This window comes from Sus scrofa, chromosome 13 (assembly GCF_054392235.1).
Source record: "Sus scrofa isolate SSC_HxYL_T2T_F1_AM1 chromosome 13, Sscrofa_HxYL_maternal_Yorkshire_Landrace_v2.0, whole genome shotgun sequence".
Classification (NCBI taxonomy): Eukaryota; Metazoa; Chordata; class Mammalia; order Artiodactyla; family Suidae; genus Sus; species Sus scrofa.
Window position 1 is genome coordinate 62,589,672 of NC_139395.1, and position 24,200 is coordinate 62,613,871.

At 39.1% G+C, this 24,200-nt stretch overlaps 1 protein-coding gene across 11 annotated transcripts in view; it reads left to right on the plus strand.

Moving 5' to 3' along the window:
- SLC25A26 (solute carrier family 25 member 26) overlaps window positions 1-24,200 on the plus strand; it is a 165,580-nt gene that overhangs the window by 17,298 nt on the left and 124,082 nt on the right. For all 11 annotated transcript variants that reach the window (XR_014823504.1, XR_014823503.1, XR_014823502.1 and 8 more), the window contains exon 3: window positions 3,504-3,613. Coding sequence is in view for 8 of the 11 variants with exons in the window: in XM_084988955.1 (XP_084845081.1) it covers window positions 3,504-3,613 (110 nt within the window). In the remaining 3 variants the exon portion in view is untranslated. The remainder of the gene's footprint in view (window positions 1-3,503; window positions 3,614-24,200) is intronic.

The window sequence follows — 24,200 nt, forward strand, 5'->3', positions numbered from 1 at the left end:
AAAAAAAAAAAAAGGGGGGGGGGCAATCTTTTTTAAAGTGGTTCTCGTTAAAACTCCTGGTTAGAATCCTTAAAGTTTTACTCCAGCCTAGAACAGTTGTTCTCAACCTTGCCTGCACAGTGGAATCTCTTGGGAAGCTTTGCAAGATGCTGATGTCTCACTGTAAATCAACTATATATTTCAGTAAAACTTGAAAAAATGAAAAAGCAAAACCGAAACAAATCCAAAATACTGATCCCTATGTCTCCGCCAGAAGTTTAATTGGTCTGGGCTTTGCCTGGATGTCAGGAGTTACATAGTAGCTTCCCAGGTGATTCAGATATGAGGCTGAGAGTAAAAACTGCTGTCTTGGAGATTCTTGTGGAGCAGATGAACCTAAGAAGCATTAAATTTTTGTCTTGACTAAATTCCTCTTAAATGATGCAACCCATTCCCACTAACCTCCTCTTTCCAATGTCTTGTTTTTGTTTTGAAGTCGTGTGATTTATGGCCCTCTTATTCTATAATCAATTTAATCTGTTTTACTTAAGCCATCTGTTGGTATACTGTTTTCAGACACTTATGTTAATAATTGTTTACTGATGCTTTGACTGGCTCTCAAAAGCAGACTAAGCAAACAGAAAACCATCGCTATCAAACACACACATAATTTTCACAAAGCGCTGCTCCAGACGATTCTTAAATCTTAGGGTTCGATTTCTTTTTTCTCAGTATATTTCATTAGAAATTCTTTCTGTTCACTTGATATTAAAATGTCCATGTTCACCTCTGAGCAGAGCATTCACATAAAGATCTGTAGTGCAGATCGTTTTTGTCCTTTAGTTTCTCCCTTCTTCCCTCATACCAAGCTATCCTTTGAACAGCCAACTGTTTTGAGGTTATTCTTGCCTTTTTGTGTGTCTTCATTTTTCAGTAATTGATGAGAGCAAGTTGCTGTTGACCACCCCCTCCATGCCAAGTTTTGTTTTATATGAAGGAAATGGGTCTTGGTTCCTGACTTTGTCCACATTGCAATCACCTGGTCACCTGAAGAGATTTTTTTTTTTTTTTAAGAATTTTGCTTTTAAAATTTTTTTAAATTTTAAAAAATTCCTGCTGCCTGTGTCCCACTTTCAGAGATTGGGATGTATTGATCTGAGGTGTAGCTTGAGTTTTGGAGGGTTAAAAAAAAAAAAAAAAGTCTCCAGGTGATTTTAATATGCAGACAAGTTTGGGATCCTCTGACCCCAAGGGAACCTTGGGAACCACCAAGGAATATGTTACTAAGTCCCTATCTCTTAGCCATTAGTTCTTAGGATATCTTCTTCATCCTTGTAAATATTTTCTCCCTCCTACGTGTCACACATAGGAATTGTTTTTGTTTTTGTTTTCTTTTTAGGGCTGGACCTGCAGCATATGGAAGTTCCTGGGCTAGCAGTCAAATCAGAGCTGTAGCTGAGGCCTCTACCACAGCCACAGCAACACCACATCTGAGCTGCATCTGTGATCAACTCCGCAGCTCATATCGATGCCAAATCCTTAACCCACTGAGCGAAGCCAGGGATATCCTCATGGATACTAGCTGGGTTCTTAACTTTCTGAGCCACAGTGGAAACGCCACACATAGGAATTGTTGATAAGCTGAAGTGTTAGTGGGTACCTGGTGCTACCTTAAGCTCACAGGGTTGGTATAGAGTGTCAGTAGGAGTTTACATACAGAATGGGGTTTGAATTTTGTGTGTGTATGATTAAGTAGTAGTCTTGCCCTGCTTTTCTTTTTCGCCATCCACAGCACCTTTCAGTGGGGGCGCTGGGTCAACAGTCAAAGTGCCAGAGTTTCAGAAATGGCCTTTTTTTTTTTTCTTTTTTTTCCTGCAGGTTTTTAGTGAATGGAAACTTCCTGTGTGACATTTTTTTTTTTTCTTCTTGTTTTGCTTTTGGTTAAGGTTTGAGTCTGAGTACAAGACACCAGTGTAACATTCAGAGGCTGTAGACGTTTTGAGAACGTATTCTACAGGGGGCTTGGGAGGGACTGAAGGTTGAAAGAAGAGATGAAAAGACCTGTATTGAAGGCCTCGCTCCATATTTAGAAGGAAATTAGAAAAAATATAGTTTTTTGTTTTGTTCTCAGTCTTGGGGAGTGCCGATGGGAGGATGGGGTATGTAGCAGGTGGAACTTAGAGGTGAATGCAATTGTAGATATTCTAGCTGTGCATTTAATGAGTGGGCCAGCGTAGGAAGAACCTCCTTAAGAATCACAAGTGGGAACAGGGACCTTTATTAACTATGTAAAACTGCTTGCATGATCATTTCTCATCCAGGGACAGTGTGCCTCCTCATTGGGCCTGCAGTTTATTTCTTAGCAGCTGAGGGGTGTTGACCCTAACTGTGGAGAACTGATTTTTACTATCAAGCTCTTCTTTTCCTGAGTGTTTCTTTCTTTCTTTCTTTTCTTTTTTTTTTGGTCTTTTTAGAGCCACATCCATGGCATATGAAGGTTCCCAGGCTAGAGCTGGAATTGAAGCTGTAGCAGCTGACCTATACCACAGCCGCAGCAACGCCAGGTCTTTAACCCACTGAGTGAGGCCAGGGATTGAACCTGCTTCCTCATGGATACTAGTCTGATTCATTTCCACTAAGCCACAACAGCAACTACTTTTCCTGAGTGTTTCAGTCTCTACCTTGACACATTCAAATGTCCTTCGAAAGATGACTTTGCTACTTATTTATCTTTCATGCCTCATCTTTTATGTGAGTGATAAACATCATATGATTAACTGTACATGACAAGTTGTAAAGCCTTGTGCAGTTAAGATTAGCTCATGGTGATGGGGGTATCTTTTTGGAGATTTTGATTTCCAGTTTTAATTAAATGGTTGATTGTTTCTTTGATGTAAAGGTGAGTAGTAAAAAGTAGCCATGGTTATTTTGAGTAACTAGCAATAAAATGTTGTGGAATAGACGTTTTATTTATTTAAGGTATATGTTTGCAATTTTAATCTTTTTATAAATCAGGGTAGCTGATTGTTTTATGACCATATTAAAGATAGTTTGGATCACAGAAATTGATGTATGTATATATATTTGTGCTACACCCATGACATGTGGAAGTTCCTGGTCCAGGAATTGAACCTGTGCTGCAGTTGGGACCTGCATTGCAACTGTGCCAACACTGGATCCTTAACCTGTTGTACCACAGGGGAAGTTCCATATCCTTTTCTAAAAAGCTTACTAAAATGGTATTGACATGCCAGTATAGACTGGTAAATAACAGGTTAGCTGTTAGGCTTCCACAGGGCAGGAATCCTGTCTTCTGCATTTTTGTAAGTCCAAGGTCAGGTATGTAGCATGAGCTTAGTCAAATCTGCAAGAGTAAAGGGGTGGGGAGGAAGAGTACATATTTAACTATTTATCAGTTATCTCATAATTTAATAATTAGAATTGTAATTTTTTTGAGAAACATTTTGTAACAGTTTGCATACATGTTTAAAGTTTGTGAAAGACTGGCTTGTGTTAAATTTCAGCTGCTGCCTTTTTCATCACCTATGAATATGTAAAATGGTTTCTGCACTCTGATTCATCTTCATATTTGATGCCTGTGAAGCATATGTTGGCTGCCTCTGCTGGAGAAGTGGTAGGTAATGTTATGTATATAAAATACTTCAGAAATGCAAAGCATGTGTATATCTTCAGTACAGATATTACTTTATTTTTAAATTATGAAAAGTCATAAATTATGAATGTCGTAAATCCCAATAAATGTACTTGGGTTAAACATACTAGTTGAAAGATAGTCTAAATAGGATGAAAGAAAAATCCAGCTATATATTATTTACAAGCAACATTCCTCAAACATAATTATACAGAAAGAACAACATTAAAGAGATGGTTGAAAATAGCTGTGCAAATCGTGGTGGCATAATTGAGCTGGAACTCTATTTCCTAAAACTCCCTTTCCAGGAGGGTTCCAGGCTAGTCTGGCTATAAGAGAAGTTTGCTCAAGATTTGCAAGGCGAAAATGAAGCAGCAGTTGTGTTTATAATCAGAAGGTTGGTGTGGGGTCAGGCACTGTTGCAGTTCATACCCCTCATCACTGATCTCTTGGCTTTAGGCAGCTGCCAGGCCTCCAGCTCTCCCAGCTCCCACTAGATCTTCTCTTTCAGCCTCTCTAAATTTTGAGTCAGATGTGTGGGTGTTTATACTGTAGGTCCCCCACACCATCAGAATGGTTAGGGAGAATGTGAGTTCCAGTTGGTCCTTGCTCTTCCCCATTTCACATTCACTGTTTCTTCCTAATGGCCTGCCATCTAAATTTCAATCCCAACACTAGATGCAAAAGCAACAGGTCTACATAAATTGCTTAACCGGCTCTGTCAATTACCACTCATGTCCCTTCACTAGCTCCTTATTCTTATCATTCCTCATGGTTCTGCTTCTCTGATTGACCTTGATTTCAGAAATGCTAGCTGAAATATTTAAAGCAAATAAGAGACAATAGTATAATGATGCAAGGAACAGTTCTCCTGGGAGATGTAATAAACCTGAACTAAATAGCATAGTCTCAGAATATAAAGCAAAAAATTGCCACATTTAACGAGAAATGAATATTACCTTTATTGGAGATACTCACACCTATCTGTAAAAGTCTTAAGACTAGGCAAGTGTAACATGTTAAGACCATAGAAAATTTGAACAGCATGATGGCAGGAATGGTCTAATGGATGTGTATAGAGTTCTGCACCTGTTACAGATTATTCCTTTTTTTCAAGCGTACTTGGAACATGAATAAAAGTTTATGACCCAGTACTTTCCAAAGCAAATTTCAGCAAATGGTGTGGAGAACATGTCATATAGATCACTTGTTGTCTGGTTATAATGAAGTGAAATTGGAAAGGAGTGACAAAAACATAGGCAGTCCATCCCTCCCATGGTTTTAAAAAAACATTTAACTTTTTTTTTTGTAAGTAATTCATGAGCCAAAAAAATCATGATGTAGGTGATAAAATATTTGTAATTAAAAAATACAGGGCTATATACTTTTTGTAAGCTAACATAGAGAAGAGTATATAATACCAACAAAAGCTCCCCCTCTCCCCTCGCCCACTTACCTTTCTCCAGCCCTTCTTGCCCAATATTAAAGGACAATCACATGGTCTTGTATGTATGTATGTTTGTATCTGTCTGTCTATCTATCTAATCTGTCTATCCCTCTAATCTTTGTTACCTAGGCAACCACTAGTCTACCCTTTGTCTCTGTAGATTTGCTTATTCTGCATGTTTCATGTAAATGGAATTCTACAATCTTGGTCTTTTGTGACTGGCTTCTTTCACTTAGCATAGTATTTTCAAGATTTCATCCATGTTGTAACGTGTATCAGAACTTCATTCCTTTTTTTTTTTTTTTTTTTTTTTTTGTCTTTTCGTCTTTTCTAGGGCCACATTTGCGGCATATGGAGGCTCCCAGGCTAGGGGTCTAATTGGAGCTGTAGCTGCCGGCCTATGCCAGAGCCATAGCAACACAGGATCCAAGCTGCATCTGTGACCTACACCACAGCTCACAGCAACACCAGATCCTTAACCCACTGAGTGAGGCCAGGGATCGAACCTGCAACCTCATGGTTCCTAGTCAGATTCGTTAACCACTGCTCCACAATGGGAACTCCAGAACTTCATTCCATTTTATTGGCAAATAATAATCCACGTGATATGGCTTTACCACATTTTGTTTGTTCACACATAAGTTGCCGATGTTTTCAGTTTTCTTGGGTATATACCTAGGAGTGGAAATGTTGGTCATATGACTTTACCCTTTGAGGAACTGGCCAGGCTGCTTTCCATAGTGGTTGCATCATTTTACATTCCCTCCATCAGTGGTAAGGGTTCATGTGGAAGTTCCTGGGCCGGGGATTGAACCCAAGCCACAGCAGCGACCAAAGCAACTGCAACACCAGATCCTTAACCTGCTGCACCAAAAGAGAACTCCATAGGTTCCAATTTCTACTGCGCATCTTTGCCAACTTCCTAGTATTACTTGTCTTTTTAATTACTTGTCCTTTTAATTACTTGACTTGCCTTTCCCTGAGAACTAGTGATTTTGAGCCTCTTTTCATGTGCTTATTGGTTATTTGCATTTCTTTTTTGGAGAAATATCTATGACATCTCCTTTGCTCATTCTTTAAGTTGTATATAAGTTGTAGAAGTTCTTTAAATGTTCTAGATCTTCAAAATTTCTGTCCAGTTCTATGTGTTTTTTCAGTTTCTTAATGTTGTCCTTTGAAGCATGTTTTCAATTTTGATGATGTCCAGTTTATCTGTTTTATCTTACATTGCTTGTGCTTTGATATCATAGCTAAGAAACCATTACCTAACCTGGGATCATGAAGATATTTATACCTATGTTTCCTTCCAAGAGTTTTATAATTTTAACTCTTCTGTTTAGGTCTTTGACCTGTTTTGAGTTAATTTTTGTACCTGGTCTAACTTGATTCTTTTGCATGTGTTTATCCAGTTGACCTAGCACCATTTGTTAAAGACTCTTCTTTAACCATTGAATGGCCTTGGCACCCTTGTCAGACACTAATGGACCATAAGCTTAGGGCTTATTTGTGGACTCTGTATCCTGTTCTGTTGTTCTATATGTCTCTCCTTAGGCTAGTACCACACAACCTTGATTACTGCAGCTTTGTAGTAGGTTTTGAAATCAGAAGTGAGTCCTCCAACTTTGTGCTTCTCTATCAGGATTGTTTCTGCATCTTCTGGGTCTTTTGCATTTCTATGTGAATTTTAGAATCTGCTTGTCAATTTCTGCAAAAAAGGCAACTGAGATTTTGGTAGGGATTGCACTGAATCTGCAGATTAATTTGGGGAGCATTATCATTGTAACCGTATTAATTTTCCAATCCATAAACATAAGCTGTTTAATTTTCTTTAGTTTCTTTTAACAATGTTTTGTAGTTTCCTAGTATACATTTTATATTTCTGTTAGATTTATTCCTAAGTAATGTATTCTTTTTGATGCTATTGTACATTGAACTTTTTTCTTAATTTTATTTTCAGTTAGTTTATTGCCAGTGTATAGAAACAAATCGATGTTTGTATACTGATCTTGTATCCTTTGGCATTGCTGAACTCAATTACATGTAAAGTTTAGTGGATTCTTTAAGATTTTCTACAAATAAGATCATATCATCTGCACATAGAGATAGTTTTACTTCTTTCTATACAATCTGTATGTCTTTTATTTCATTTTCTTGCTTAATTGACATGGTTAGAAGCTCCAGTATAGTGTTGAATAAGAGTGTTGAGAATGGCCATCCTTATCTTGTTCCTGATTTTAGGAAGAAAGTATTTAGTGTTTCAGTTAAGTATAATGTTTCTATTCCTATTCTGATAAGTGAATTTTTTTTTCTATTAGGAATGGTTACATTTTGTCATTGATTTTTATTTGTCTGTTGAGATAATCATGTGATTTTTATTCTTTATTTTACTGAGTCTGTGTTTTGTATTAATTGATTTTCAAATGCTAAATCACTCCTTGATTTGCAAGCCAGATGTTAAATCTTGCTTGATCATGGTATATAATACTGTTTATATGATGCTAGGTTTATTTACTAGTATTTTGTTGAGGACTTGACTTCTTTATTTGTAAGAGATGCCTATCTATAGTTATCTTTCCTTTATCTTTACTGGTGTTGGTATTAAGGTAAAATTGGCCTCATAGAATGAGTTGGGAAGTGTTAAGGTAATTTCTTTATAAGTTACTGTAAAGAAAAAAGTCATATTTATTATATCAGTTTGGTTGATGAAAACATACCAGATACTAGTAACTGAACAATTCAGGAGAAAAGGAATTATGGAGAAAATAATCTCAGTTCTAAAAAAAGCAGGGGTCTCCCTATTCATGTGATACTTTGAATTGTTGAGGTTATGATGTTTGGTATGCGAAGAAAAGATATCTGGTCCTCTTTGATATTTTTGCGTTTATTTATTTACATCTGGGAGTATATATGGTTTTATATTTTCCAGTACTATACAGTGAATTTCTTGATTTAAGAAATCTTTTGGATGGTTCCTTGAAGAGAATGTTGAAAGAAATTAGCCTGAGAGACATTAAATTCACTGTTTTCTGTAAAACTTTTTTGATATTGGTTTAAAAATGGTTTTTCAGAACCCAAGCTAATTCTGGATTTTATAAAATTGCTTTAATAATTTACTGAACTTGAAAGTGTGATGGGACTAAAAATATATTAATTCTTGAATAGCAAAGAGCATAAAGTAGTAGTTCCTTTTACGAGCTAGAGGCCCCTTAAGGCATTTAATGATACCCATGGTTGTCTCCTCAATAAAGTGAGCATATGTACAGTTTGCATACGATTTCTAGAGATTTACATTCCCTCCATTCTTACCCAAAATAAGGACTCTGGTGCTTGAATTCTACCTGCAGATCACTTTAGTCTGTGATTTAAGAGCAATTTCTGTTTAATTAAAAAAAATCTTTTAACCTGTTACTCTTGGTGTAGATTGTGTTTTTGTGATTATGTTCTGATATAGAACCTCCATTGCAATGTAATTATTTTCGAGTTTATATACTGAAGAATAACAAATGGTGTGTGAGAGTTTCACTGTCTCAGGTTGTAAAGCTTCTATCCTTATGATTGCTCTTGCCTGTTGTAGAATTGCCAGTTGCTTTGATTAAGTTTAAATATATTCTCATAAATTCAACACTTGGTTTACATTATTTGGTATGTTACTGAGAGTAAGCAGCAAAAAGAACTTGGCCACTTTTTTTCATTTCACACAGGGCCATCCTGCCTGAAAGTTCTTGCCATGTTGGAGAATAGACTTTCTTCAATTTATAAAATTTCTGTCTCTTAGATGGACCAAGAATGTAACAAGTGATATAATTAAGTAGGGCAAAGGGTAGTTGTTACATCACTTATATTAATTATACAGCTTTACATTTGTAGAAAATACTGTGTATTCTAACATGTCAGTATGTATAACAGATATTTTTTAAAAATTGGGGATTTTTAAACATAATATTCTGTGTGTGAACTGTTGGGCATAGGAGATGGGGTGGGTGGACTTAAGAGTTAGGACCTAAGGATAGGAAGTAGGTATCCATAAGACTGGAAATAAATAAATAATTCTAGGACACCCCCCCCCCTTTTTCTGCCTTTTTTTAGGGATGTACCTGTATCATATCAAAGTTCCCAGGCTAGGGGTCAAATCAAAGCTGCAGCTATAGGCTTACGCCACAGCAACAGCAACACTGGTCCGAGCCTCATCTGCAACCTGCACCACAGCTTATGGCAACTCGGGATCCTTAACCCACTGAGTGAGGCCAGGGATCGAACCTGCATCCTTGTGGACACTAGTTGGGCTCATTACCACTGAGTCATAATGGGAACTTCCTAGGACACTCTTATCTTTATTGTGTCTCTTAAGGTTTCACTGGCCCTTAGGAGCTAAGGCCTAATGTCAGGTGCCTTTTATGTAGTTTCTTTGATACTTGGAGAACCTTAAGAGTAGAATTGATCAGCATTAGGTACATAGATCGTGGACTTGACCGGTGCAGCATCTCTTGATGTTGACTTTGATTTTAAATTCAGTTACTGTTTAGTATGCTAAAGTTTGCCACATTTATGAAGTTGTGAAAATGTTGGTTCTGGTGCTCCAGTAATCTTTGAACTTTCTTCAGTAAAATTATCAGTGGGAGTTCCTGTTGTGGCTCAGCATGTTAAGAATCTGACTAGTATCCATGAGGACGTGGGTTCAATCCCTGGCCTCCCTCAGTGGGTTAAGGATCTGGCATTGCCATGAACTGTGGTGTAGGTTGAAGACGTGGCTTGGATGCAGCTCAGATCCAAGTTGCCATGGCTGTGATGTGGGCTGGCAGCTATAGCTCTGATTTGACCCCTCGCGTGGGAACTTCCATATGCCGAGGGCACAGTGGTAAAACAAAGAAAAAAAACTTCAGCAACATGCTTCAGTTTTGTAGAGTGTAAACTTATGGTTTCAGATTCATCCAAGTGTGGCTACTGTAAGTAAGGGAAAGAAACTGGTGCATTTAGGAGAAACAAATAGATAAAAGGAATAGAAAGCAAAAAAACATGTATAGTTGTCAGTGGTCAAAAAAGTATAATGAGACCTAGAGAAAATCAGGTACAGTTTAGCGCAGTCATTGTTGTGGAACACATTTGGCTTGATATAAGATAGTTATGATGCAAATGGATTCCTTAGAAACCGTAATATATTTTGTTGGTATGTGTCCACAGTTATCTTGTTGTAGTGATAAGTGTGTGAAACTTAGAAACAAAAGAACACTGTCGTGATAACCATTCCCTGTAGCAGCAGCTTGATTAAAAGTTAATGACAAATCAATAAAACTATAATTACAACCTTCTACCGTATGTTTGTAATTTGGAATACAGTAAAATCGATCAAATAAGATTTAATATGTAACAACAGTAGGAAGAGTCCCGTTTGTGCCATTTTTATTAGGAAGTTTGCTGTACCAAATCTCTAAATCCCTACCTCAATTATTTTACAACTCAGTTTTCATCAGGCACAGAACAAGCCCTGTGAGAAGTGGAATCTGTAATTAGATCAGAAGGGTTGGTGCAGGTTTACTTTAATATAACAGATGCTGTAACGTAGCAGAATTTTTTTTTTTTAAGGCTTTAGGATTTGCCTTTCCCTACTTATACCCTTAGTTAGCATGGTTTTCAGAGATAAAAGAACATTGAAATTTCTTTACCATTAAAAATGGCCCCTGTGAATTTAATGTGCTCACGGGTGACGAGGTTGCATGTCCTCACATAAATAAATGGTGGCAGATTTTACTTTTCAGCCCCATTCTAACTTGGGATTGAGAAAGCTAGGAATGAAAGGATACCATGTTTTGTAAATGCTTTTCTGACAGCCTCTAACAGTACTTCCCTACACATCAGTGTGGCCCACGGAGCACCTGCTTTACAAGCAATTGCCTGGGCAGCAGGTTATAAACGAAGATTTTTTAGAAGTGGCTCTTGGGGGCCTTGCATTTTAAACAAGATTCTTGGATAGTTCTGGTATTTAGTGATACTTAAGCACCACTGAAAGATTATCAAAAATGTTAATTATATCCCAGAAGTAAATATTTTTACTGAGTTGACTTGGCAATTGGGTGCCGAAGAGTATTTTCATAGGTGTGGAACACCATGATAGAAAATGTAATTATTCCTTTTGGCTTTCTCAGAATGACATACTTTTAGGCTTACTAAAAAACCCTCATTAATGAATTGGTTAGTTTAGAGGGTGGCGGTGTACTCAGACAAGTAGATTTGGATTTTGAAGTTAGGGTGAGCCTAGTGTATCCAGCTCTGGCCGTTTTCTTCAAGGTGAGTGCCATTGAAGAGCCTCGAAAGTGAAAGCAGCTTAGGCTGTGATTCAACTACTCTAGCACCTAACATGGTCTGTGGAGCTACTTTGTACTGTGGACATTCAGGGCCTTGTTGAGTATCAGAATATGGGGTGAGCACATCATTTTTATGCGGCTTTCCCACTGATTTGGCTGCTTGAAGAATTACATGTGTTTGTTGTCAGGGGTGTTGTCAGCTATACAGTGTGACACGTTTTTTTATCATTGTGTTTTCCCTAATGGGGATTAAGCTATTTTCTACTACATTCCTAGTATCATGTTCTAAAATGTGTGTATAGTGTTTTTCATGACCTTTACTGGACTTTTCTGGGAAGAACCACTGAGCAAGACAATAAAAAAAAGGTGACAACTTTTGAAACATGTTTTTGCTTTTGAAGTGATCATGGTGGATTTTGAAATGTCCATACATTAATAGAAATGAGCTCTCTACAGTTGTGGTCATAGTCCATCAGTCTCTGGTGCTGTTGTACAGTCGAGTCATGGGAGATAAGCCAAGTGAAAAATAAGATGGGTGTCACCCAAGTGCAGGATTGCTGTCAGGTCTGAAGGAAGCTGGCAGCCATACCACAGATGAAAATGCTTGTGTACCTCACGATGTCTGCAGGCAGGAATGTACAGATAGTGCTAGGAGATCTGTACTTTAATTAGGAGCTGAAACCGAGCAGTCAGATACCCCACCACACTCACCCAGGCACTTAGCCTTGTGATACCTCCAAGCACATGCCTCTGCCAATGGGGGCCTCTTGCCCTATTCTCCTGTCTGTTCGATTTCCATTGTGCCTGGAACCTTTTTTCACTTTAGGACATCACGTACATAAGATGGATGGACTTGGTGACTCATTCTTAGGAATGCAGAACTGTAATAATCACACAAGTTAATCTCCAGGGAGTTCTATTATGGCTCAGTGGGTTATGAACCTGACTAGTATCCATGAGGATGAAGGTTTGATTCCCTGGCTTCCCTCAGTGGGTTAAGGATCCGGTGTTGCCATGAGTTGTCGTGTAGGTTGCAGATGTGGCTCAGATCTGGCATTGCTGTGGCTGCGGCGTTGGCCAGCAGCTGTAGCTCTGTTTCAACTCCAGCCTGGGAACTTCCATTTGCTGCATGTGTGGCCCTGAAAAAAGAAAGTTAATCTCCAGAATATAAAAAATAACCTCCTGGAGTTCCCGTCGTGGCGCAGTGGTTAACGAATCCGACTAGGAACCATGAGGTTGCGGGTTCGGTCCCTGCCCTTGCTCAGTGGGTTAACGATCCGGCGTTGCCGTGAGCTGTGGTGTAGGTTGCAGACGCGGCTCGGATCCCGCGTTGCTGTGGCTCTGGCGTAGGCCGGTGGCTACAGCTCCGATTCGACCCCTAGCCTGGGAACCTCCATATGCCGCGGGAGCGGCCCAAAGAAATAGCTAAAAAGACAAAAAAAAAAAACAAAAAAACCTCCTTTTCCATTGTTGCCATTAAACACTTTCCTTTTTACGTCCTTTCTTTATTTGGACCTCTTTGACTTCTATTATTTTATTTTTTAAATTGAAAGATAGTCAGTTTACTATGTGTTCATTTCTGGAGTACAGCAAAGTGATTCAGTTATACTATATATACATACTCTTTTTCATACTCTTTTCTATTATGGTTGACTACGGGATATTGAGTATAGTTCCTTGTGCTATACAGTAGGGCTTTGCTGTTTACCTATTTTATATATAGTAGCGTATACCTACTAACCCCGGGGATTCCTTTTGTATCAGCTGCTTTTATTCAGAAGCTCTTCGTTTCCTCTACCACTTTTGTTGTCCTCACCTGGCAGTATGGGTTTAGATCTTAATGTGTTCTCAGCACTGAAGAGAAAATGACAAAATACTGCCTTTAGAGGCTTGCAGTCTAGAGGTGTAGATGGACGTGTAAGTGTGTAAGGGTTACAGTTATTTTAGGACAGTAATAAGCACAAGGTGCATTGAGAGCCTGAAGGGGAGTGGGTTGGAGTAGGTAGATGGGTGTTGACTCAGGAAAGGCCTTGTGGAATAGCTAGTCCTCAAGCTGCATTTCAGAGTGCGATTGTTAAGTGAACCTGCAAAGAAGTTACTGAAGTTATGCAGAGCCCTTGTTAGACGTTTTCAATTTCTACATGGAATAGACATAGCCAGGTCATTGTCAAGGCCCTGCCTGCTATGGCGAGGAGGTTTTGGCTGTTATTCTCTGAAGGGCTGAGCAGAAGAACAGCCCTGGCTGGTATTTTAAGAACAACCTCTGCCAGCTGTGTGGAGGTGGATGTGATGTGTGAATGGAGGTGAGGAGAGTGTTCTAGAAATTGCTGGAGAGAGAGAGCCTCCCTTGAGGCAAGGCTGGGGCTTGCAGAGGGAGAAGGTGAATTCAAGTTCATGAGAATTGGCCAGAAGGTGGGGGTTCTTTTCAAAGCTCTTCCAGCAGCCTTCCTTCCTCCAGGGTCTGTTTCATGGTGGCTGTCTTTTTACTCATCGTGTCTGTGCGTGTTGTGCACATGCTTGAACTCTCCATCAGTTCCTGAGCTTGGCTTGCTAAGCATACCCCAGCCCTCCAGCTGGCCCGGCCCTCTGGGCCGAGCTGACAGAAAGGAGAGGAAGGAGAGAGAGGGCAGGGCCTGGCATGACCCTTGTGTGGGCATGATCCTGCTGGTAGTTATTTGTTTCGAGTCCTGGCATGGATGTGCTGAGATTTTCCAGTCAGGTTCTTGTTATGGAACAACTCACCTCACCCCACCCCACCCCCCGACCCCACCCCCTTTCCTGCTGGCTTGATTTCTCCAGCACTTTTCAGACTGTCCTCTGTTGTCTGGACTTTTCTTCTCCCTACTGTGGTAGCTGCGTTTGTTCAGGTGATTATGACTCGTGACCTTATAATTGGCCAGGGTCGGTCAGTGATGATCTTGTGTGGTTAGTAGACAGGAGGGAAGGGGAGCTCTCTGTTGGCTTTTTTATTAAGAGCAGTGTCAGTTTATGGAACACAGATTAAGTTCAGCTTTACAGAAACAATGAATTTGACTTTCATATAGGAAAATGGATGAAGTTGAAGAAACCTTTTTAAGCCAGAAGAGTGTTCCTTGGCCAATACTACCACTCCATTGTCAGTGGAAAACCAAAGACTTCTTTCCAAGAGCCAAGCTATTAAAGTTAAGAGTAGCTCTGTCTTGGGGTTCTGCACTTTGGCAGGGACAAACCTTTATTATTATTATTTTTTACCACATTATCTTGTTAAGAGTAGGATTCTTGGTAGCATAATGAATTAAATTGCCAATGTTACAAGCTTGCTTTGGTTTGTAATTTTGTACTTTGAGATATCTGAGTGCTTTTTATGTATCCAGCATTGCGATTGCTGCTCAGAGACTTAGAATAAGAAATTTTGACCCCTGTCCTTGAGGAATGTGTGAAGAAGTTGGATCCATTTATTAAATAAGTAGAGAATATTTGAGGGGGTCTCGGTAAGGAGACAGCATGTGGGTCATGAGCTGTCAGGTTACACAGATCAGGGTCGGAATTGTGACTTGTCTGTGTGTTGCTGTGTGTCTGTAGGCCGTTTACTCAGGCTCACTGAGCTGCTGTTTTCCTTCTCTTGAAATACTGGGTTCATGCTACCCCGTCACAGTTCTTGTAAAGATTAAGTGATACAGTGCTTCTAAAGTGCTCAGCCTAGCATGTTACACGTGAAATAGCCATTAAATTTTGTTTCTGGTCCCATGTTACACAGATTATAGTTGGTGAGCACATTTTAGAATTGTTTTGGGAAGGCTGTTGTTTCAGAAGATGAAGAAATTGAAATTCACAGAAGTTGAGTGATACATTGAAGGTTTCCCAGCTGCTATAGATGATAAGACACCATTGCAGAGTGAAGAGAGAAATATTAGACCTTAATTTTCTCCTTTTTATGTCGTTTTTAAAAATGGCAGAACTGATGCCAAGCTGGAGATGGGAAGTATACTGCTTGGGTTATGTCAAGAACTCAGATCACTCTGGGTTTCTTAAACTAAGACAAGGTCAGTGTTCTAAAATTTGCCTTTGGTTATGATGGTCTGCAAAATAATGGTCTAAAGATGTCCAAGTCCCTGTAGCCTGTGACTGAATTACCTAACATGGCAAAAGGGCTTTGCAGGGGTGAGGAAGTTAAGGATTTTAAGATGAGAAGGTTTTCTGTGTCATTCAGGTGAGCCCAGTGTAAGCACAAAAGTCCTTATAAGAGGGAAGTGGCAGAGTCAGAGAGAGAGATGTTAGGATGTTATGCTGATGGTTTGAAGATGGAGAAAGGGTTCCCAGACCAAGGACTGCAGGTGACTTCTAGAAACAAAGATGTAGATGCTCCTGGAGTTCCCGTTGTGGCGCAGTGGTTAATGAATCCGACTAGGAACCATGAGGTTTCGGGTTCGATCCCTGGCCTTGCTCAGTGGGTTAAGGATCCAGCATTGAGGTGAGCTGTGGTGTGGGTCGCAGATGTGGCTCAGATCCCACATTGCTATGGCTCTGGCGTAGGCCGGCAGCTACAGCTCTGATTGGACCCCTAGCCTGGGAACCTCCATATGCCGTGGGTGCGGCCCTAGAAAAGGCAAAAAGACAAAAACAAAACAAAACAAAAAAACAAAAAAACCCCTCCCCCCCCCCCAAAAAAAACGATGTAAATGCTCCCTTAGAGTCCCCAGAAGGAATGCTGCTTGGCTGATCCCTGTATTTTAGCTCAGACCCATTTTGGACTTCTGACCTCCACAATTATGAGAATAGATTTGTGGGGTTTTTTCTTTTTTATTTTTTTGTCTTTTTAGGGCTGCTTCTGACGTATGGAGGTTCCAGGCTAGGGTTCGAATTGGAGCTGTAGCCACTGGCCTGCCCTACATCACAGCACAGCAACGAGGGATCTGAGCCGCATCTGCGGCCTACACCACAGGGTCATGGCAACACCAGATTCTTAACTCACTGAGCAATGCCAGGAATTGAACCTATGTTGTCATGGATGCTAGTCAGATTTGCTTCCACTGAGCCATGATGGGAATTCCCATTTGTGTTGTTTTAAGCCACTAATAATGTAGTAATTTGTTACAGCAGCAATAGGAAACTAATGTAGTTAGCATTACATTCGCCTCCATTTTCAGATTTTATATTGGTTGAGATCTAGAAATGCATCCATGAGACATTTAGCATCAAATGTGCGATCCCAGCTCCATTCTTTTATGGAAAGTTACAAAAGTCAGAAAGCCATTTGGGGCTTGGGCTTATCTCTGGGGTGTATAAAATTCTGCAAACAACTTCTAGACACAGGGCCCAAGATAATTATTTTTGGTGAAAAAGACTCTTAACTTTGTGTGTAGAGTCTGTATTATCAAGTATGTTAGTTTTGTTAGGCAAGAGAAGACCTATACTTCAAAAAATAAAAAATTTTCGTTCTGTACCTATTGGCTATTTGTATATATGGAGAGAGTCTTATAAGAAAGAAAGGTATGATGAACTTATGCCTCAGTATCAGTGGGTAAAATTTATTTTATTTTTTTTTGTCTTTTTGCTATTTCATTGCGCCGCTCCCGCGGCATATGGAGGTTCCCAGGCTAGGGGTCTAATTGGAGCTGTAGCCGCTGGCCTACGCCAGAGCCACAGCAACGCAGGATCCGAGCCTTGTCTGCGACCTACACCACAGCTCACGGCAACGCCGGATCGTTAACCCACTGAGCAAGGCCAGGGATCGAACCCGCAACCTCATGGTTCCTAGTCGGATTCGTTAGCCACTGCGCCACGACGGGAACTCCAGTGGGTAAAATTTAAACCCTAAGAAAGGTACCTTAAATTTATCAGTTGCTGTTTATATTATTTTTATCAGCAGCTGCGATTCCATTTACAGCCAGAAGATGGCAGACTTGACAAACAGATGAACTGTTCAGTTGTAGTGGTTTTGAATTTAAATGGCGGTGTAGAAAGATATGTTAGGTATTTTTATTTTGGAAACCTTTCTAAAAAGAATTTTGGAATTACATAAAGAATATAGAATAAAATACAAGTTAATAATCTGCATTTTAAAAATCTTTAGAGTGCTCTGAATTCTCATTGTTTCTGTCTGCCTCTCTTTCATTAATTTGCCACCTGCAGTTTACTCTACAGTCTTAAACAGCTTTTATTTTGTATGTGATTAAGCTTTGATTGGCTCTATTCACCTTATTTAAGTTTCTCTTGAACTAATTATAGAATTGCTGGCTTAAACATGAAGAATTAGCTGATAATTAAACCTGGAACCTGGAAAGTTCATTAATCGAGTGTAAATATCATATACTTTTGATGAAAAATAATTCTGGCTCAGTATCCCAAGGCAAATAGAAATAAAAGCAAAATTAAACAAGTGGGACTAATCAAACCTATAAACTCTTGCACAGCAAAGGAAAACATAAAATAAAAAGGCAACCTACAGACTGGAAGAAAATAATCTGCAAATGATGTAACTGACAAGAGCTTAATTTCCAAAATATATCAACAGCTTATATAGCTCAATAACAACAACAACAACAAAACCACAATCAGAAAATGGGCAGAAGACCTAAACAGACATTTCTCCAAAGAAGACATGCAGATGTCCAACGGGCATATGAAAAGGTGCTCAGCATCACTAATTATTAGAGATATGCAAATCAAAACCACAATGAGATTTCACCTCACACCAGTCAGAATGGCCATCATCAAAAAGCCTGCAAACAATAAATGCTGGAGAGGGTGTGGAGAAAAGGGAACCCTCCTAAACTTTTGGTAGGATTGCAAATTGTTGCAGCCACTGTGGAAGACAGTATGGAAGTTCCTTAAAAATCGAAAAATAGGACTACCATATGATAGAGCAATCACATTCCTGAGTATCTATCCAGAGAAAACCATAATTTGAAAAGATATATGCGCCCCAATGTTCATTGCAGCACTACTTAAAATAGCCAAGACATGGAACCAGCCTAAATGTCCAATGACAGAGAAGTGGATGAAGAAGATGTGGCACATGTATACAGTAGAATGTTACTCATCTATAAAAAGAATGAAATAATATCATTTGCAGCAATGTGGATGGATCTAGAGATGATCATACTAAGTGAAGTAAGTCAGAAAAAGACAAATACCATATGATATCACTTATATGTGGGATCTAAAAATGACGCAAATGAACTTATTTATAAAACAAACAGACTCAGACATAGTAAATGAATTTATGGTTACCACTGGGGAAGGAGTGGAGAAGGGATAAATTAGGAGGTTGAGATTATCAGACACAAATTACCATTATATAAAGTAGATAACAAGGTCTGACTGTATAGCCCAGAAAACTAAATTTAGTATCTTGTAATAAACTATAATGAAAAATAGTCTGAAAATGTGTATGTGTGTGTATGTGCGTCACTGAATCACATTGCTGTGCATCAGAAGCTAACACAACATTGTAAATCAGCTACAATGAAAAAAAAATCTGGAGATGATAATCAAAAGTTTTAGGTTTTACCCTTGCATCCTAATCCTAACCCTGACCTTCAGCAACTTCTATCTCAGATTGATTATCATTATTTTTTAATGGCTGAACCTGCAGCATATGAAAGTTCCCAGGCCAGGGATTGACTCTGAGCCGCAGCTGTGACCTGAGCAGCAGCTGTGGCAACGCCAGATCCTTTAATCCACTGTGGAGGCTTGGGGTCAAAGCTGCTGCAGTTGGATTCTTAGCCCCCTGCACCACACCGGGAACTCCTCAGATTGATTTATATATTACATAATTGACTTCTAATATGAGGTGAGTATTTATAGGCTGTTGATTAAGTTTCTTAGGGAGAAGACTTAGGTAATTTTTTGTAAACTGTGGTAATAGTTGAGTAAAAGAGTGTCAATACAAGTTACTATTGGTGATGTCCAGCAACTTTGAAGAGCATTTCAAGAGTGAGGGGATGGAAGGGAGACTGTGAAACATTGGCAGAGGATGCAGGAGGGTGTGGAGCTTGGCTGTGGCAATGAGAGAGCCAGAGGACTTAGCACCATCTCTCTTTCCTTCTCCCTGCCTGCGTTCATTTTACCTAATCGGAGAGTAGTGTTCACTATAATTTTTTTTCCTTTCATACACTTAGTCTTAGGACTTGTAGTTTTGCATCTTGGTGTTTAATAAATACTAAAAGGAGACGTTCACTCTCTGTTTTAAAAATTAACAAAAAAATAAAATAAAAATTAACAAACATTCAAAACGTTTCTCTTTATGCCAAAGAAAGAAAAATCTTAGTAGCACCTTTAATATTATAATCATTCTTAATCTAAAATTCATCAGATTTTTCGTATATTCAATCCCACTGAGGTCAGTGTCATATTTTAGTATTGATAAAAAGATGGGGACATGCATTTTCTTTATGGAAAGCCTTATTTGTTTTATTTTTTCGATACAACTTTAACATATATGACATTTTTGGGGTTTAATGAAAACGTCACCATTCCTGTGTCCTGGATTAGTGCTGAACCCCATGTGTCCAAGGAAAAGATGCTCTGAGGAATGGATTTACCCTGAGACCCACAGATGACATTACCTTTATTTCCTTTCATAGAAACATGAGACAATATAACGTGTGTTTGTTCTTGTGCAGTGAAATACTCTGTTGTAGCTCAGTTTCAAATCTAGGAAAGATCAGAGTTAATAGAAAACCAAATGGAAGGCAGGGGAGCTGCTGAGGGAAATAGAGGCATTACTTTGTGGCCTGGCTCTTCCACACAGAGGAAGTCAGGAAGCCATGCTGTGTGCTTTGTACCTCTTCTCTTAGTTAGATTGCTTTTCATCTGACATCCTTTTCAAAATTTCTCTTCTGCTGCTGTATTTTTAAGAAACAAAAACTTAATGTAAGAACATGGAGGGTGATGAAGCATGAAGATCCATAAATATTTATGCCAAGCCACAAAATGGACAATTCCTATTTTCTTGACATATTGGGGTCATATTTCTCTCTCGACCTCTTGAGTTGAAAAGTACAAGGAGCTAGTGTACCCTTTTCTTTCCTTTCTCTTTCTTTATTTTCATTTCTTTAATGAGTTTTAGGTGCTGGGAGCTGACTTGTTGCAGGTTCATGTAAGTTTCAGTGGACTTTATTTTCTATCCTGCTTTACAGGAATGGTTTTAAAAGTTTATACTCTTACCAAAAGTAACATAACTTCTACCCAGTTTTAGGCCTTAGTGGTAAACTGTTTAATCTTTGTGTGTGTATATTATTGTCACTAAATTAAAACTGAATGTAGTTTTTGTCAAGGCTAATAATAAGTAGGATTATATCTAAAAGCATATTTAAAATCAGTTCTTTAATTTTATTTTCTACCTCACTTGGAATCTTTGGTCCATAGCAAATGTTTTTGGCCTTTGAAGTTATTTTAAAGAAACTTAGGAGGTAATAATATATGTTCATTGTAGAGAATTTAGAAAATACAGGTGGGCAGAAAGGAAAAAACATCACCTGTAATTCCACTTTATTTTTTTCTAATCTTTATGTAACTACATATAAAGATATTCTATTCAGTTCAGAGAAAAAATATGCTTTAAAAATTCTGGAGTATTGGTAAGGTATTTCCGTGGAAATGGTTAGTTTTTGGCATTTCCCCTTCTCTTTGGTGGTTTTATTTACTTTCTACATAAAATAGCACAAAAAAGTAGATACAATTTTGTCAAACCTAAAAAAAGCTTGTGAAAAATATATACTGGAGCCACTCCTATACTCCCCCCAGTTGATTTGTAAAATTAATGCATATTTTTCTTTCTGCCCTCACAGTGGTTATGTTTAATGGAAGAGAAAGTAATATATTTTCAAAACTGTATGGTATAAGTTAATTAGCAGAAACTTTGACATGAGATAGTGGTTTCTTTGGAAATAAGAATAATGTGGAGTTTGTTTATTTGGAGAATAAAGAGAATCTTTTGAAATAAAGAAGAGAAGGTATAATGGGAGAAAATTAAGAATTAGAGAAATCAGGAGTTCTCTGGTGGTTCAGTAGGTTAAGGATCCAGTGTTATCACTGCAGCAGCTCAGGTTGCTGCTGTGGTGCCAATCTGAGCCCTGGTCTGGGGACTTAGGCATGCTGCGGGTGCAGCCAAAAAAAAAAAAAAGAAAAGAAAGAAAGAATGATAGACGTCAAAACCTAAAAGGGCACCATAAAGATTTCTTGTCCAAGTCATGTAAGAGAAATGAGAGGCAGGGATGTGATGGGAATGTTTCAGTGTTCACTTACACAGCGGTGGCCACAGTCTGGGTCTGAAGACCTGCAGCCAGACCACTGCTCCTTCCCTCCTGGAGTTGGGCTCTGAATGAAAAGCCCAGTTTAGCTGCAGGATAGCACCCTATGCTGAGTGGCAGCATAGCCAAAGGGAGGTCGTCCTGGTGGTATATTGCTAGGGCTCCTGACTCTACCTTTTCTCACAGCCTCTGGGGTCTTCATGTGTTAGCCCATTTCTTTCCTAAATTGTCAACCTCTGCCTTACTCTTACCACTTTCCCCCATCCTATGTATACATACTTAGCATCCTGAATAAAACATGACAAATAATTGCCTTTAGCCATGACCCATCTCTCCTAACGTCTCTGCCAGCTTCCTGTAGTAGCTGTCTACACTTGCCCATCTCTGTCTCTAAATAACTTGGGAATAACCTGTAATGGGTCTCCTGGCCCAGTCCATTGCTGAAACAATTCTCGTGCACTCCACTAACCCTCTCGTGTGCACTGGTTGAGACTCATTGCTCTGCAGATCTCTGAGACTCCTGGTCCGCTTGCACATCAAGTAGCATTCTTGGTTGCTTGCAGCTGAAATTGACTTTGGCTAACCTGTGGATTCTCTTCTGGAAAATTGACAGACACTGTTAAGTTACTTTCCTTTTCTCCCTTGATTTGGTTTGGGTGGCACTGTCCCTGACCCATTGTTCTATCTCTGTATTCTTGGCCTTCCTAACAAGAGGTGGCTGTGTCACACAGTTCTGGCCAAGTGGAAACCCTTACCCTGATGTTACTCCTCCCGTTTCCCACTCCCCACCGGTAACCACTAGTATGTTCTCTCTGTGAGTCTTCATCTTTTTTTGTTAGAGTCACTAGTTTGTTGTATTTCCTAGATTCTATGTTTTTTTTTTTAATTTTTTTTATTACTCAAATGAATTTATCACATCTCTAGTTGTATAATGATCATAACAAACTGATTTCACAGGATTTCCATCCCACAGCCCAGGCACATCCCCCCACCCGCCAAACTGTCTCCTGTGGAGACCGTAAGCTTTTCAATGTCTGTGAGTCAGCATCTGTTCTGCAAAGAAGTTCCGTCTGTCCTTTTTTCAGATTTCACGTGTCAGTGAAAGCATTTGATGTTGGTGTCTCATTGTATGACCGACTTCACTTAGCATGATAGTTTCTAGGTCCATCCATGTTGCAAAAAATGCTGGTATTTCATTCTTTTTAATGGCTGAGTAATATTCCATGGTGTATATGGACCACATCTTCTGGATCCACTCCTCTGTCAATGGACATTTAGGTTGTTTCCATGTCTTGGCTATTGTAAATACTGCTGCAAAGAACATTGGAGTACATGTGTCTTTGCGAATCGTGGTGTTCTCTGGATAGATGCCCAGGAGAGGGATTGCTGGATCAAGTGGTAGTTCTATGTTTAGTTTTCTGAGGCATCTCCATACTGTTTTCCACAGTGGTTGCACCAATTTACAATCCCACCAATAGTGTACTAGTGTTCCTTTTTCTCCACCCCCTCTCCAGCACTTATTGTTTGTAGACTTTTGGATGATGGCCATTCTGGCTGGTGTAAGGTGGTACCTCAGAATGGTTTTGATTTGCATCTCTCTAATAATGAGTAATGTTGAACATCTTTTCATGTGTTTCTCGGCCATCTGTATGTCTTCTTTGGAGAATTGTCTGTTTAGATCTTCTGCCCATTTTTTGATAGGCTTGTTTTTTGGTATGGAGCTGCAAAAGTTGTTTATAACTTTTGGAGATTAATCCCTTGTTAGTCAATTCACTTGCAAAGATTTTCTCCCATTCTGTGGGTTGTCTTTTTGTGTTGTTTAGGGTTTCCTTGCTGTGCAGAAACTTTGAAGTTTGATTAGAGCCCATTTGTTTATTTTTCTTTTTATTGTCAATACTCTGATAGGAGAATCTGAGAAGATGTTGCTGTCGTTTATGTCAGAGAGTGTTTGGCCTATGTTTTCCTCTAGGAGTTTGATATTGTCTGGTCTTATATCTAGCCCTTTAATCCATTTGGAGTTTATTTTTGTGTCTGGTGTTAGGGAGTGTTCTCATTTCATTCTTTTCCATGTGGCTGTCCAGTTTTCCCAGCACCACTTATTGAACAAGCTGTCCTTTCTCCATTGTATATTCTTGCTTCCTTTGTCATAGAGTTGGCTGTAGGTGTGTGGGTTTAATTCTGGGCTTTCTATCCTGTTCCATTGATCTATATTTCTGTCTTTGTGCCGGTACCATGCAGTTTTGATGACTCTTGCTTTGTAGTATAGTCTGAAGTCTGGGAGCCTGATTCCTCCAGCTCCATTTTTCTTTTTCAGGATGTCTTTGGCTATTCTGGGTCTTTTGTGCTTCCAAACAAACTTTAAAATATTTTGTTCAAGTTCTGTGAAAAATGTCCTTGGCCATTTGATAGGGATTGCATTGAGTCTGTAGATTGCCTTAGGTAGTATAGTCATTTTGATAATGTTAACGCTTCCAATCCACGAGCATGGTATGTCTTTCCATTTATTTGTGTCATCTTTGATTTCTTTCATCAGTGGCTTGTAGTTTTCAGAGTATAGGTCTTTTGTCTCTTTAGGTAGGTTTACTCCT